The 16919-nt window shown below is 42.6% G+C and overlaps 1 protein-coding gene across 3 annotated transcripts in view; it reads left to right on the forward strand.

Annotated features, from left to right (window-relative positions):
• ADAMTS2 (ADAM metallopeptidase with thrombospondin type 1 motif 2) overlaps positions 1-16919 on the forward strand; it is a 174117-nt gene that overhangs the window by 102896 nt on the left and 54302 nt on the right. For all 3 annotated transcript variants that reach the window (XM_064387480.1, XM_064387482.1, XM_064387481.1), the window contains one exon: positions 11383-11585. In XM_064387480.1, the coding sequence (XP_064243550.1) occupies positions 11383-11585 (203 nt within the window). The remainder of the gene's footprint in view (positions 1-11382; positions 11586-16919) is intronic.

Raw genomic sequence — 16919 nt, forward strand, 5'->3', positions numbered from 1 at the left:
TCAGCAAGAGCTGAAAGTGGATGGAGTCTATTCTGACTTCAGATGAGGGAACCACGTTATTATTTCTGTTAGCACAATGCATTAATAATTAGTATTATCAGAGTTTCTATGATCTATTACCTAAACGTTTAGGTTTTTGGAAGACTAAGGAAGATGAATATACCCAGGGTCATCTTTTTACCTCTCGATTCCCAAAATGGAACATAAACTGTGGTGTTGCAGGTGATGATTTGTGGAAGGTTTTTGTATTTCTGTTTTTTTCCCATGTGATTTTTGTTCAACTGATCACAGATATCTTTACAATCAGGTAAACTAGGAGTGCCTTGGTTAGCCAGTTCTTAACTAGGTGGAAACAGGTGATAGAGTTCAACTAATCCAGTCCAGTATTCGGATAAAACCAAAAATTCATTGTAGGAGCTCAGGTCTGGAGTGACTCTGTTTTTACTAGTTTTAGAGAGATTGTGTTAATTACTGGAAGCCTTTATCATGTATGTCAGCAGTGCTCTTCTTGGTTACATTAGCAACTGCTTTTTAAGGAAATTTGAAAGGATTTTTTTTTGGTGTTGGCTTTAACATTTCCATTTGTTACTATGCAAAAGTAACAGGCTGGAGGCTAAATAGTCTTTAAATACTGTTCCAGTTCCAGAGGCAAAAAGTCCTTGGAGCTTTGGAACAGCTGTCTACTTTTATCCTTAACAGCATCCACTGTTTCTCTAACATCCATTGACTTGTCTTGTCCTCTTTGCTTCCAGTTGGGTTAAAACTATTTAAAGAGAATTTGAGTTTAAAAAAACTTAATATCTTAAATTTCTGTTGTTTCTGATAGTTTTCTAATTTAATTTAATTTAAAAACATTTCTAATAGAAATATTAGCTATCAAGAGGGTTGTCCATCCATCAACCCTCCAGCCACCTTTTTAAAAATACACAGTTCTCTTATTTTAGCATTATTACTTGTAAGTATATCTATATGTGTGTGTCTGTGTATGTATATATAGATATGTGTGTATGTCTGTGTGTATATATAGATGTGTATATATATATATATATATATATATATATATAAGTAAGAGGCTTCCCAGCCCTTCTTACTGGTCATTGCACATTTACTTTTCAAAGTCTAATTTCATTCTCTGTAGAAAGAGCAGAGCAGTCATTACTGTTAAAGCAATTTTATAGCACACTGCAAAGGGAATACAAATGCAGTTTCTGACCACTTTAAGCCTTATTTGCACAAAGATGATATCTTTAATTCAGGAGATAAATTCCTTGCTACCTAATTCTTGAAAGGCTTTTATTTTGAGGTGGGTCTGATTTCTCCCTATAGGAGAGTTGTCTGCTGCCTGCCAAGGAGCACTGCCTCCTACCAACTACATCTCATTTAGCAGAAAAATGACCTGAGTTTGATTAGGCTACAAGCCAATCCAAAGGACAAGCCAGTCAGTGCTGAGTACAGCTTGTTTATCAATAATATGTGAGTAACCCAACAAAAAACCAGAGGTCCTGAAATAATGACCATTCCTTTGGAGGAAGGGGGGTAGATGGGGGGAAAAGGAAATGGAAACTCCTTTTAGTCTTGGCACTTGCAGTTGAGTTGGGTGAAATTTTTATTTTTGATAAAAAATCCGGTATTTTTCACTGAACTTCACATCTATAAAAAAGGAAAAATCCTGAAAATATAGAGGGGTTTCATGGCAGTGCATTCCAAACAAACCATCTCCCTTCTTTCCCTTGAGATATCTTATAATTTTAAATTCTCTGCATTGAGACGAAGTGCTTGATTTCATATCAAATGAGTAAAACTTGATTTCAGATGAACTGAAATGTTTTGTTTGTTCCCATTAAAAAAAGTTCAGTATTCAAGTCCATTTGACCTGAAAGGAATTAAAAATATTTTGGACCTGCCAGAAAACGAAATAAATGCATGCTGACCTGTTCTAATCCCTCTAAAGCTCCCAGATATTAATGCTAAATTTATCTTGAGAAAGGAACATTAAAGCCCTGCCTGCAGGTGCTGGGGAGATGGTTTGCCTGGCATACCTTGGCATTTGTCCCTGTGTTCCCTGAAGCTCAGGGGGTGTTCCCAGGACACAGCTTTCAGGGATGGGGAGTGGGATGTGGGAGGAAGTCCTAACTTTCCTTTCCTAGGGCCAGTGGGGAACTGCAGCGGGAAAACCAACAGTGATTTCTTTTCACTTTCTCCTTTTGCATTTGTGTCCTCACAATTTCTGCCTCTAAATTTGCCTTTTACGCAGAGGGTTTTGTTATCCTCACACCCATTCATCTTCTTTCCTTCCTCCCTACCTTCTTTCCCCCTCTCTCCAGGCCCAGTCCATGCTCCTGAAGAGGACTTCCCACTTAAAGCATCTCTTCTCTGCTGTGATTGCCAGGACCCATCTCCCACCCACCCACCACAACAGAAGGGCAGCATTTCACAGTTTGCCTTTTGTAGGGCCTGACAGATTGAGAGCTCTTGTACAAATAACAAAAGAAGCCTTTGCCCTTGATTTTGAAATGCCTTGGGACTAAACCTGCTGTGCTTTCACTAGAGCAGAGGCTGATTCTCTCTTTCAGGGTTTTTTACTGTCATTTTGAAGTTTAAGAAACTCCTGCATCTTCCAAGTGAGTTTTCTTTCCTGCAGTCTCTAATCAATTGCAGCTTCATTTGTTAGTGCAGAAGGTCCAGACAGATTTAGCAACAAGGATATTTTCAAAACATAGGTAAAATTATAACTCCTTCTTGCTCAGTGTTAAATCCTGCCAGCAGAAGTAGCCAAGGCATCGTGTGTTGCCCTGCCTTTGCTTAGCCTGTCTGGATGAGGTTTTCGTCTTGTAATATTCAATTTACCCTCTTTTCTTTTGTCTGACTGCTGGTTTATGGCAAAATTTTTTGAGATGTGCAAGAAATCTACTGAACTCACTGATATTGCAAAATGCAGACCTTTTTTACCTTAGAATTTACGAAGACTTCTTCCTATGTTTTTCTTCACAAGGTGAAATGAGCAGACTATTTACTTTGTCTAATTAAAAGATCATTATGATTATATAGGAAACAGGAGCTGTTTGCATTGTCATTTTTGCTGTACGTTGTTTACACTGATGAGTTTTATATTCTACTTGACATTGAGAACATTCAATTGTATAATTTACAACTTTGTGAGACTTTATAACTGAGAAAAGTGCTGCCCTTTAAAAGGAATGGAACAATTCTACTTTGAAATGTTGCCAAAAGACAAGACTTGAGGCTATGGCTAAAAAGCATAGGAAAGATACATATTTGCTTCAGTCATTATTTTTCAGTAATATTTCCAATGATGTATGTTTATTTTATGTATTTCTTTGCCTTTTCTCCCTCATCTCACCTTCCTGCCCTGGCTAGGAATTTGATTTCTGTCACCTGTGTGTTTTTTAATGTTATTTTCTTGAACTGTAATTAAACTGAATTTCTCTTTCTTAGGGAATACTTGGCTTATGGAAAGACAACTGCCTTCCCATGTAATCTGTTATTATTCAGGTCCTGTACCACGGCTTGGCATTTCATTCTGTTAAAAATGCAAGTGGGATTGTTAGACATGTCACCTACAAAGCCATGGGGTCAGCTTGGCAGCTTACTTAATGTGCTAATTTGCTGTAATTTAATCATGCTTGGAATATGGATTGGACATCTGAGTATCTTGGTGGCAAACTTGGACTCACACAGCCCAGAAACACTTGGTTAAAGCCTGGCTGGGAATTGTGAGTTGTGGTCAGCTCCTGATCCTTTGCCTTTGGGGCTTCAGGTGGGGCCTTTGGGGCTCACAGAACTCTGTGGAGCTGTGGCTCTGTGCCCACTGCCTGCGTGGAGATGTGGCTGAGCTCTGCAGTTTAATTAATTATGCATTATCTGCAAATGAGATGGAGCACGCTGAGCTCCCTTTGTGGCTGTCTGTGAGAGATGCAGAGCAAAGCCTGCTCTGCCCAGGCACAGTGAGCATGCAGGGCTTGGCAGGGATGGAGCCCTTGTCCCAGGCCAGATGTGGGCTCTTGGAGTGGCTGGGGGTGGTAAATCAGGCACCTTGTTTTGCAAGTCACAGGCTCTGCAGTACAGGCCAGCTTACAATGACTTGCCAAAATATTTGCCAGATAGCACTTCTCAGATGCAATCAATTAAGTCAGTGAAACTTAAAAGTTGGCTTCTAAATTAGTCTTCTAGAGTAGCTTTCTTTGCCCCTTTTCGAGCTTACTTTTAAGCACTCAGTTTGGACTTCTTGCTCATGTATTATTTGGTGCTAAATTGTGAAACCTGTGTTTGCATTAGTAAGGCTGATAGCTGAAGATTTTCCAAAGGATAAGTTTTGCTGTTGGAAAAATTTTGTGTTTGGATCCCAGAGAGCTCCATTTCAACCAGGTCACACAGACTGGTTTCCTGGCTGGTTTGCCATTTCTTTCATTTTCCCTTTTTGACTATTATGTTGTAAGACTAAAGTTAAAATTTTAACACACTATGTTTCACCATTTGAAAAAAAAAAAAGTTTTAGCCTTGGGTATTGTATTACCTTGCTCTCATTTAATCTTCTAACAGTGCAATTATCTCTCATCTTTATGTTATTCTTTGTGTGACTCTGGCCCTGATGAGATCAATTTAGTTTTCAACTTCTCTTTTTAGTATTGTGATATCTTTTCTCTTGTGATAAGCCAGAAAAAATCTCCCTGGCAACACCTAGCCATGGATATTCTTAGTGCCTTGGCCTGGCCACTTGCTACTGTGTCCACCTGGCCATTTTCACTGCACTAATTGGTTTATCCATTGGAAAGACTTTTTTCCCTTTTTTCCCAACTTTGGTAGGTTCATCTTTGATTCTCTGATCTAGGTTTAGATTGCATATTAAGAAAAAATTCTTCCCTGTGAGGGTGGTGAGGTCCTGGCACAGGGTGCCCAGAGCAGCTGTGGCTGCCCCATCCCTGGAAGTGTCCAAGGCCAGGTTGGATGGGGCTTGGAGCAACCTGGGACAGTGGAAGGTGTCCCTGCCATGGCAGGGGGGTGGAATGGAATGAGCTTTAAGGTCCCTTCCAACCCAAACAATTTTGTGATTTCATGATTCAAGCAAGCACTTGAGCATGTCCCAAGTTTCAAAGTCACTGTGCTGTTGCAAATGTGATAAGAAAAAAAGGAACATTTCTTGTGCCTGTGTGTTTGCAAGAATGTGCATTCACTCTGCAAATGGTGGACAATAGTTCTGCCCCACGGAGTTCACAACAATTTCTGTCTATATGAAATACGGTTAAGTACTTGAAACTCCTGATTTCAAGTGCAGGACCAGATAATTCCAGCAGGAATTCACCTGCTCCATCAGCTGGCCTTCATGCAGCTGGAGTCTGAGACCTATTTTTGGAGAGCCCAGCCCAACTTACCCCATCAGCCGTGGCAAACTCCCCCTGGCCAGATGAAAGGTGGAGCAGGCTCTGTGTTAAAATGTGATTTGACCAGAAACAGCATTGGCATAACTCAGAGGCAGGGAGCTTGTAATGAGATCATGTGGTCAGCAAAGCACACAGCCTAAAATCTTCCTTTTAAATGGCTGCTTCTTTGCACATCAGGGCAGGACAATGATTTGTAAAGTTGGAGAAGGATGCCTGGTGCATACCCAGTCTTTAGTTTAGTAGTGTGGTCTTACTTTTGGTTTATGTAAAAATGTGTGAGAGGAGGAATTTGATCCTACTCCTCAAGAGAATTTTGCTGCAGTGATTGCTCTTGGTTAAGGATTCACCAAGTAGCAGCCATTGTTAACCTGTGATTCAAGAAATCACAAGAATCCCATAAAAATTGAGCTCCAAGTTAAAATTGTGTTGAGGCAGTGTCCTCCTGGAGATGCCTTTTAAACAGGGCTGGCTTGGTATCATGTACCAAGTTCACTCCATGGATTTCCTCTTGTTTAGGCTGTTTTCAATTTGCTTTCACCTCACAGAAGCTCTCTCCCATTTTAATTCCCTGCTGGCTTTACCCAGTTTTCTTATGAGTGATCTATAGCAGAAGGGTCCAAATTCAGACTGCAGTATGGGAAAAGGATTTATAAATTATGAAACACCAATGTAGCTGAGCAGGATGGTTAGGGGGGAGAAGAAAGACAAGTAGAGGACATTTGGAAAACAAAGCAGAGAGCAGAGGAAGGTGAGCATGTCTGTAAAACCATCAGAAATAAGTTTTTAAAGAAATAAAAAATCAGAGAAACTATTGATCAAGAAATGACCGTAACACAACATGATTGTGTGCAACTGTAATGAAAAACAAAACCCCAAATGGAGGAACTTAAAAATGGGAGAATGAATCACTAGGGTATAAAATCCAAGGTTGATGACTCTTCATTGTTGACTCCAACCTCCATGGGCTGGGATTCAATTTACCATGGAAGGCAAATGAGGGTTTTGGTAAAATGCATGAACAGGCTAATTGGAGGCTAATTAGGGAGTTGATCACAGAGGACTGACACAAGAGAAGCCCACAAGATCCCAGTGGCAGGGAGTGCTGCAGAAGGATGGCTCATGATTTAAGGTGCAATTCCCAAAAGAGCAGTTTTCTGTCAAGCTGTCAGCAGGGTTTGGTGCTTTTCCAGAGGTGCAGATGTGCTTGAGCAGTGGGAAGCTGAGAGCTAAAGCAAGTCCACCCTGCCTGCTTCTGCTTCCCTACCAGGGAGGAGTCTGTTCCTCCTGCATTTGCAGCACCAAGGGATGGATGTGCTCATGCTTGGGCTGGGATTGTAGTGCCAGGCTTGGAGTGGCACTGCCACCAGCTGTGGTGCAGCTGAGCAGGGCTGGGTGCCCCAGGCTGCTGTGCTGTCACAGGTGTGTTTGCCACCACAGCAGAGTGGGCTCCAGCTGTGCTTCACAGGTACCCAAGTCACCGGGGTGGAAAACATAAAAACAACAACACAAAAGCTGCTGGTTTGCAGCAAGGCATGGGAAGCTGGGAGTTCCTTCAGCAAGGTGTCCCAGGAATGGAGATGAGCAGCAAAGCAGCAGATCAGCAGTGCTGATCCTCGTGTGGCTGCAGAGAAGGTGCTCAGCAGTCGGCTCAGGCGTTCGTCTGCTCCCACGCTGACAGATGAAGTGTCCACAAAAGCAAACCAGCTGCATTTCAATGGTGGCTGCCTGGTCTGAATGCTGCACACTCAGGTTTGAAATGAAATTCCAGCTCGTTGCTGTGCTGACAAGCTGCAGATGATGGCTGTGAACATGACACACAGTTCAGTCTCCCAGCTGCTCATCCTGGCCTCTGCTCTGGGCTTGCCAGAAAGTTCCCTTCTCTCTATCAGAAGGAGGAGATAAAATATTAGAAACTGCTTTATTAGGACAATATTGCTGCTGTGAGACTGGGGAGCCCTAAGGCTGGTAAAGTCCAGTTGTTTCATAAGGTGCAGTCATATTTTCCTGAGAAACCAAACAAGATCATGAGCCAGCAACTGTGGATTTGGTGGATGTCCTAAAGGGAGTGACAGAAAACACAGGGAGAGGGAGTTTTTATGGCAGGCAGTGTTCATGCTTCAGTAACTCAGAGCATCTGTTTGAGCTTTGCCTGCCATGATGGGTGAGGCAGAATCAGGAGATGTCATGTAATTGGGTTTCCATGAAGAACTTGATATCAAACATTCATGAGCAAGGCAAAAATTCCCAGAAATTAAGGTGGTGTCATCCCAAACTGTTGCAGATGGAGAATTCTTCTGAAGATGTGCAAAGGCAACACTATTTGGCAATTTGGGCACTTTTTATTTCTTCTCTGGAAGACGGTCTACAGTGGGTAGGAGAAAATTACTGAATATCACTGAGGTTTTTAGCTGGCTTTAGAAAAAAAGAGAGCATTTGAGGGATTTTTCATTGAACCATTAGAGTGCTGCTGTCTTTTGATTTGTTCTGAATGAGCAGCAAAAGAGAGAAATAGAAGCTTCTCTGTGAGTGGTTAATTTTCACAAATGTGAATTTTTCCTAGCAGGAGCAAGAGGGTTTCAACACAGGCTGGTGTGAGGCTCTGCAAATGCCAAGTGTCTCCTCTTGGGAGATGGAAAACAAAGTTGGCACCAATGATTAGTGGCTGATTTGGCAAAAGCTGCTGAAAATTGACATCTGAGGGAGAGGTCTTGGGATGATTTAGTAAAACAGTGCAGTTTGAGATTACTTTTGTGATGTTACTGTGCAAAGTGCAGGGGTGATCAGAAGGAATGTAATGTGGAAAATGTGAGGGATGAATTTGGTGTCTTATTTAGTTCTTTGTGCTTTCTCTTGAGCTTTTCTAGCACATTGTTAGCAGTACAATGATACAGCAAAGTTGCTGACGTTAACTAAGGAAAGTTGAGATGCCAAAACACCACAAATATTTCATTTACTACATATGGAACTTTGCTTCTCTTCCTCTTTGCTAAGATATGAGTATTAATTTCACTTGGATGTAACTGTCATTTAGGAACAAATCCAACATGGGAATAACATTGCCTGGTCCAGCAAATCCAGCAATTCATCATCCAAGAGCCTGAGAGGCAGAGCAGCACTGGAGGACTCTGTGGGGTTTGTGGTCAGGCGTGTGTGGAGGCATCCCTGCCTGCCCAGGGACAGCCTCTGGGAAAGAGCACTGGGTGGGAAGCTGGGATATGAACCAGGAATCTTGCAGCTACTGTTGTGAATGTTTTGAGCTGTTTCTGGTCTTGGGATGGTTCCAGCACCAGCTGGAGCCAGTGTGGCTTTCCCTCTGCTGGGAAGCACGTGGGGTTGGTGCCTCAGAGGTACCAGGGCCCAACACTGGGCGTGCTGTCCTGAGGGGAACAGCTGAGGGTGGAAGGTAATTGTGTATGTGTGGAATTTTTATGCTCCCAAGAAAATTTAAAGTGGTTGGTTGGCACCTAGTGGGAGTGAGATGACTTCCAGGGAACCTCCTGATAACTTTCCTCAGGAGTTGGCAGGACTGTAGGGACTACAGTGTGACAGTGATGAAGTGAGCAGCAAACAGGGAGGACAGGCAGTTTTTGCTGCAGGATGGTAGGATCACATTTTGCCTCTGGCTGATTTACTCACAGCAGGAATAAAGGTACCGTGTCAGGAGTTAGTTTGACACATAAGGGAGAGAAATGAAAGCGCAAAAGCTCAAGATATCTTGACAGCCAATCACCCACCCAAATAACAGCCCCCCAGCCAGCAGAGCTTGCAGTCCACAACTTCAGTGCACAGCTCAGGCTCTCCCCTGCCCAGCACTGCTGTTCTGCAGTAGCAGCTCTGATAGCTTTGCCTTGCCGCTGATTGCTTTAGCTTTTCATGCACAGCAGAGAGAAGACATGACCTGCAGCCCCTGCCAGCCTAGGCTTACTTTTCTAGAGAGGTTTTAAGATTTATGGTCATATTTTACAGTAACTGTGATTTGTCTTATAGATCGTGAATATATGATTGCCCCATGCTCCCATAGTGATGGGTAGGTCATTACTCCTGAGCACTAGCAAGGAAATTTTAACACTGAAGTTTTTCAGTGGAGTAACCAATGAGGCAGGGCTGGAGCCCGATGAAGAGCTGCCTCCAGTGCTGCCAGGCCAGGCTCATTCACCCTCCATGGTGCACCTGGGAGTGACAGCTGGGCTCTGCATGAGCAATGAGTTCTCATGCTGAATCATGGATTCTGACCAGAATAATTGTAAAAGCTTGTGGCCCCAGGAGCAGAAGCTGCTTGGAGTCCTGAGGCTGGCAATGAAAATAGAGTGGCTGTGCTTGTGAGCTCCATTAACTGCTGCTGTTTGGGGAGAAGGACACTGGGGCTCCATGGGGGTGTTTGACCACCACGTGGCACCTTCTCTCTGTCCACTGAGCAAGGGGAGCCCTGCCAGTGCAGTGCAGAGGAGATCCCTGCAGCTGTGGGACTCAGGACAAGCGTGTCCTTGAGGCTTGCTGGAAACTGGCAGGAAGCTGTGTCTTTCAGGGGCTGTCTTTGCCTGGAGGTCTCTTCAAGGAGAACAGAGACCGGCTTCTCACCACACAAGGCACAGCCTCTCCTGGCTGGTAACTGTGTGCTCCGTGGGGATTGGGGATGCCTGGTGTGTGTTCCTCCTGGCAGCCAGAGGCTGTGCAGGCCAGTGTGTTGCTGTCACCTCAGCTGAGGGGACTCTGCTCAGGCTGCACATTGCCCAGGACCTGCTGACACAGCAGCCTGAGCAGCAAGGTTCAGGCAAGAGCACAGATGTTCTTGTAATGAGCCCAGAGATCTGGTGACTCATTCCCTTCCCAAGCAGCCACTTTTGATGTGAAAACTTCAATAAATGGAAATAGAGAATCCACTTTTGTAACATTTCCAAGAGCTGTTTCTCATTTCTGGTTTGAAGGTGATGGCTTGGGCTTCCTCCCTTTGCTTCCCATTATATTTCTGTGAATGAAGCATTGGGACCTTTACCCAACCCACAGCCCTCTCTGTACTTTTGCTGGCCTCTCTGAAAATTTCCTGACATTTCCTAAAATCAAGAGGTTCTCAGTGGTGATTCCATTCTCTTGTAATGCAAATGGTAATAATGATATGAATGATAATCATTGCTATTCTGTAGGCTGAAATGTCAAAATTCCATATTTTTGTGTTAATTTTTAGTAGGTAAGTGCCACATTAAGCATGTCCATCCTGTCAGGGAACATGCTTTTCATATCACAGGAACTGTTAGAAATCATTAGTAATGAAGGAGACAACTGTTGTGCCTGGTGGGCTGGTCTGTGACATGCAGTAATGCAAAGTGACATGGAAAATTTGGAATGAAGGATGAAAAGCTGTTAAAAAAATTGTGGACGTAACTGTAAATTTGTTAATCTCGTATCTAAAACGTGGTGCTGAGCTGTAATGATAAATAGGATCCATTTCACTGCTGTTGGATTGCATGTATGCAGCTCAGAAAGGAGCTAAGGGCTGGGACTGAGGGAACTGGTTTGGTGGTACCTGAATGGATGGCCAAAGGCTGTACTGGCAAGTGCACTTACCTTGAAATAGGAATCTATGGGCAGCAAGATCAGATTTTGAACCACGTGTGTATCTTTAATTGTTTTAAATAGAGGTACACTGGGTAGCACAGGATCCCTGGACAGGGTATTTCTGTTAGAAGTACTTTTAAGCAACAAGTATTTTACTGCAAACAGCTCCATTCTTCTCATCAAAACATTGGTATGACTTACTGCTCTTTGGGGCCTGTATTTATTATGCAGTATTACTTTGTAGAAAGTATTGCTTTTACTTCGGGTAACCAAAAACATTTTGGGTCACATTTCTCTCATTCGGGTAGTTTATATTTGACATTTCGTGAAACTAACGCTCAGAACATAACAAGTGCTGCTGCTTCAAATGAATCTGAGCTGAAACCTGGACCTCTCCTGGCTGGTAACTCGTTTGTGTGCTTGATCCCAGGCTCCAACCTGACTGCCCTGGACCCTCTGGGCAGCGCCCTGGGCCCCGCCGAGGAGCAGGTGCAGCGGTGGAGGCAGCGCCGCCGGAGGCACGCCGCCGAGGACGACTACAACATCGAAGTCCTCCTGGGCGTCGATGACTCAGTTGTCCAGTTCCACGGGAAAGAACATGTTCAGAAGTACCTGCTGACCTTGATGAACATTGTGAGTACAGCCCTGCTCGCTGCCCGGTGGGAAGGCTCTGAGAGGGCTGGGAATGTAGGCCGGGCAAGCCATTTGAATAGGACGTAACAGGTTTTGCTCGTGGCAGGAGATAAAATAACTCTAGGAGGGAAATCCAGGCCACTTTCAGAAAATCCAATAGGGGAGAAGCAAAAAAAAAAAGAGAAAGGAGCCAAGACAGAAGCCGAGTGTGGGACTGTTAAAATGTTCAAAGTCCTTCTTATGCGCTTTGGTGGACGGGACACAAGGTCAGGGGCTCAGGTTTTTGGAAGTCATTATGTTTCAGCTGTATATTCCCTTAACCTAAGCTTCCTGCTGAGGAACACGGTTTGGAGAACTGTCTTCAAATAAGATTCTAACAGAAATTACAACTGGCTTTTACATTTTTAAAACTACTCTGCTGAATTCTTTGATTTCTCAACAGCCACTTTGGGTCCCAGGCCACCTCCCTGCTCCTTGTTCATACTGCAGTAAAATGTTATGCAGTGTAACACTCAGCTTTCATAAATTGATTTAATATTTACTCCATGACTGACAACTTTAGGTTTCCTTAGTTAAATATTTAATCTTCATAACCATAGTCTGTGTAACAGACTATATAGTGCAGGAGTGATGAAAGGAGACACTAGGGAATATTGTGTTTGAAAGAATCACTTTTTATTTCTAAATATCAATACAGCAGCCCTCTAATACCCCTGACAGTAAGCAAGGACACTATTTTTTGGAAAAGAATGAAGACTTGAAAAACCACCCCTAGTACAGATAAAAATCAAAATATATTTTATTCTTTTGCCAAAGAAATAGAAGTGAGTGGTAGCCCCCCTCATAGGTAACTCATTTGGCGGTGACTTTCTTCCTTCTCCTTCTCGTCTGGAACAGGAGTCTTTTCTCAATAAAATATGCTTCTGAAAAAGCTTTGGCCTCACTGAATGTGTATTCTTAGCAAAACAGAGTTGAGTAAAAAATTGTAGGTCTGCTCTGTTTTTGACAAATGGAGTCTGACTGCTGAAGTTTACAGTTGTGTCAAGAGGATGAGCCTGTAGATGACTCCTTTCACTTTGCAAACCACAGAGGCAGAAATCCAGGCTATTAGGTAGATTTGTCTGGGATGTAATTTTTCCAAGATGTATTTTTTTAATTATGAAGCTTGGGTTTTTTCTTTCTTTATTACGTTCTTTTAGCAATGTGCAGAATATCACTGTTTTTCATTTTAAATGAGAGGTGGAATACAATTTAAGAAAATCCCTTGTGTGATATAAATTCAGTTATGACTTTTTATAACAGCATTCTAAATAGTTAAAAACCTGCTCTGACATTAGAGTTATGGGGTACTTGGTGTCTGCTCTGATGGCTGTAAATGCATATATTCTAACAGAAATGACATAGTGAATTTAATTTATTTGTGTGGTTTGTTTCCTCTGAGGCTTAAAACAAAGTCTACAGTGAAACAGATGGTTTTATGCATCTCTAAATTAACAAGTCAAACAGGCCAAACCAGGAATGTGGCAAACAGGCCAAAATAGATTAAACAGGACTCTTTACTTATCATGTCACTTAAATCTATTTTTAAGAATTAAAATATACAGTAATGGTAAAGAAGCCATAAATGTTCCAGCTCTGGAATATACTTTTTCCTAATTTTAGCAAACCAAACCAAGACACAAATTGCAAGAAATAACAACTCTTCAGCAGCCTGTCTCTGCAAGTGGTTTAGAAAGTGCAGCCTGTGTAACCATCCCCACAGGGCACAGCAGCTCTTGGCATAGGCAGCAATTGTTCTGTTGAGAGCTCTGAGGTAGAAACATGTCTTTTGGGGACTGAGGATGTGTCCCATGCCTTGTGCCCAAATTCCAGGAGCTGCTTGAAATCCCCAAGGCCTCTTGAAAGGCTCTGGGTAGCTGCTGGCAGTCATCAGGGTTGTGCTGTTCTTTCCCTCAAAACTCAGCTGGTTTCTAGAGTCTGCATTTCAGCAGAGGGGTGGTGATGGTAACCAGTCCTGTTCCCAGCTCCAGCACAGAGAGGCAGGAGGGGTTTGTTACTGCAGAGGGTGGTGCTGGAGACCTGGATTGTGCCAAGGACAACACAATGCAGAACCTCTCCTTCCTGTCAGCACTGCAACTCCAGCTCTTGCCCTCATTGCTGGGTGGGTGCAAGGTGTAATTCTGTGTAGAACATGGATTTGGTCTCCTTTCCTGAGATTCACAGTGACTCCCCCATTGCCTTCTCTTCTACCTCTTTGAATGGTTGGGGGTTTTTGTTTAGAAAATGAGCCCACTATAAAAGGCCTTGGGGTCCCTGGCTGTTAGGGGTCACATGTATGCAGTGTGTCTCTGATGAGATGTGTGGGTCCAAGGTCACTGAAAAAGAAGACAGCTACAAACAGTTCCAGCTGTATTTTTAAATCTAATTGGAGATCCTCAACCATCAGATGGTGTGTACCCTGCTGGATTTAGGATGAAATCAATTAGCTTCCTGTTGTAACAAGGCATAGAATCAATTAGCTTTGTATGGTAACGAGGTAGTAAGCATAAAATCAAGAATGCATGGTAACAAAATAAAATAATAGTGAAGGTATTTACTGGAGATAAAACAGGTCATCAAATAGTTGAATTTCTGAGGTTCCAAAAATGAAATAAATCTTAGGTGAATTGTCCCTCCTGTGGCAAGACATTACTTTCCCAGAAGCAACTCCCAGCATTGCTGTTTCTCCCACTGTGCTTGATGTCTTTGTGTGTGATGGTGTGAGCAGTTGTCCTTAACTAACTTTTCCCAGGGATCTTGGGTGGCACCCTACCACCAACCCAATCAAAACAATATATTTTTTTTTCCAAGCCCAGTGCAATGACTGTAAATTCAGTAAAATCTGTTTTGTGCAGCTTAAGTGATGTGTTACAGTCCACACCTAAAAGCCATGAAGTGAGAAAAAACAGGGGCTGGGTGTCCTGGCTATCTTGAATAGCTGTGCTAATATTTATCCCAAAGTTTGGAAATGAAGTCACTCCCAAACAAATGGTGATGGATGCCAGAGGATTTTTAACACGTTGGGCTGCAGCCACGTATCGTCTGACTGTGCGCCAGCCGTTCCACTGCAGTGAGCTCGGCCTCATGCCTCCCCTTTTTCATCCTCCAGTCACTTCCTCTGACAAAACTCTGGTTTCTCTTGACCTCCTCTCTTTTCTCTGCTCAGCACCATGGGGGCATTCAGCCACCTTTGGAAAAGATGCCACTGTTTTTGCTTTAGAGACCCTCTGCTGCCTCTCGCTTGCACCATTTTCATTTGCACGTCATGCTGTGTTTTTTCCTGGGAAGGATATTGGCCTGCACAGTCCTCTGCATTTCCAAGCGTGAGCCCACACATTGCACAAATTAACTTTGTATTTATAGCATGCAGGAGCATTTCCACAGAGGAGAGATATTTGGGTGGAATCTTGTAGTTCTGTAGTTACTCAAGAACACCGAATGTAATTCAATTTCAGTGAGAAATCATCTCAACCCCCCAATAATTGTATCTGCTTGTACAATTGTCTGGGAAATACTAGAAAAGTGCAAGGCTAGAAGTGGTGTTACCTTGTTGCTTGGGAAAGAAAAGGTTTTCACTGCAGGATGCTCTGGGAGGAGGAGAAGGGAACTGAGTGGATGTCATTGAGCTGAATGGCTTGGATGGGTGCACTGATCAGAGCATAAAAATCTGGCTGGGTGGTCAAATCCAAAGGATGGTGGTAAATGGAACCAAACCCAGCTGGTGGCCAGTCCAAAGTGGTATTCCCCAGGTCCAGCAGTGCTCAATACCAGTGATCTGGATTAGGGAATTGAGTGAAACCTCAGTTCATGTGCAGGTGACACCAAGGTAGATGGGAGTGTTGATCTGTTGGAGGGCTGGAAGGCTCTCCAGTGGGATCTGGACATGGCCTCAAGTCGCTCCAGGAGATGTTTAGATTGAATATTTGGAAAAATCTCTTCATGGTTGTCAAGCATTGGAACAGGCTGCCCAGGGAAGTGACAGAGTCACCATCCCTGGAGATGTTTAGAAGATACTTCCATGTGGCACTTGGGGGATGTGATTTAGTGGTGACCTTGGCAGTGCTGGGGTTGATGGTTGGACCTAATGATCTTAAAGAGCTTTTTCTAACCTAAAGGGTTCACCCATTGGAATGGGTGTTGTTGGTGCTGAAATTCACTGTTTCATAACCCTCTTAAAAGTAGTTTCCAGGATTAAGCAATTTTCTGGGGTAAAAATCTTTAAATTATTTTCAATCCCTTTACTGTAAAAGGGTTGTTATTAAAATATTTTTATATATTCATGTAATAGATATATGGCCAAAATATTTATGATACTAAAGCCCATCTCCTCAATGTAGCTAAGTGCCTAATTGCTCTTATTTCAAAGGGAGATAGACCCTAAATAAGAATTATGCCTCACTCTGGGCTAGATTTATCTGAGTATTTAGTCATTTACCTGCCTTTGAAATCAGTAAGAATCAGTATTAAAAATTAGCTCATGGGATTATATATCCCCCAGCCTTCAAGTGAAACTTCAACTCCAGAACAAATACATTAAACAACTTTTCATTTGAATAACTGAAATCAATGAGAGTTATGCAGCTGGGGGCTTTGGAAAGTCCCTGGAGTCTTTCACCTGCATCTTTCAGCACTACACATGTCTTTGAAATTGTGGCCCTGAGGCGCTGCTGAATGTGTTATCTGTCCTCTTTAATAGGATGTACATGATACTACTATTATAGATGAGATTTCTGCTCTCGTATCTCTGCCTGATGAGGGATGAAGATTTGCAGGTACAGAACAGCAAGTCCCTAATGAGAGAAAAGGGCAGAAATGCCATCGGTTTCTAACTGACAGTTGGATAAAAACCTGAAAGCATGTCTAATTCAAGCTGCTAAAAAGAAAGTGATGATTGAATACATTGAAATAATGGTGCTCCCTGTCTTCAGAATCATGGTTTTTAAACTAAAAAAGCATTTCTTTTAGGCAGCAAGGATAGTTCAATAATGTAGAATTTGACTGGATTTTTGAAAATTAAATAATTCATAAGCTCCAATGCTCATTATTTAAAATCAGTTTATTTTAATATGGGCACTTTAAATTTGAACTAACTCTAAGAAGTTTCAAAAATAAAGAATGTAAGTCCAGCTCTATTCATCTGAGGGACTTCAGCTGTCCATAGCTGAATTACAGCTTGTTTGAAAGTTTAAATATATGTATGTGAGTTAACTCCACATTTTGACTGTTCATTATAAACCAGTAGCTGTGACTGGTGTGAACAGTGTATGAAGAAGCCTACATGAGGTTATTTTTGTT

Source organism: Passer domesticus, chromosome 13 (genome assembly GCF_036417665.1).
Source record: "Passer domesticus isolate bPasDom1 chromosome 13, bPasDom1.hap1, whole genome shotgun sequence".
NCBI lineage: Eukaryota > Metazoa > Chordata > Aves > Passeriformes > Passeridae > Passer > Passer domesticus.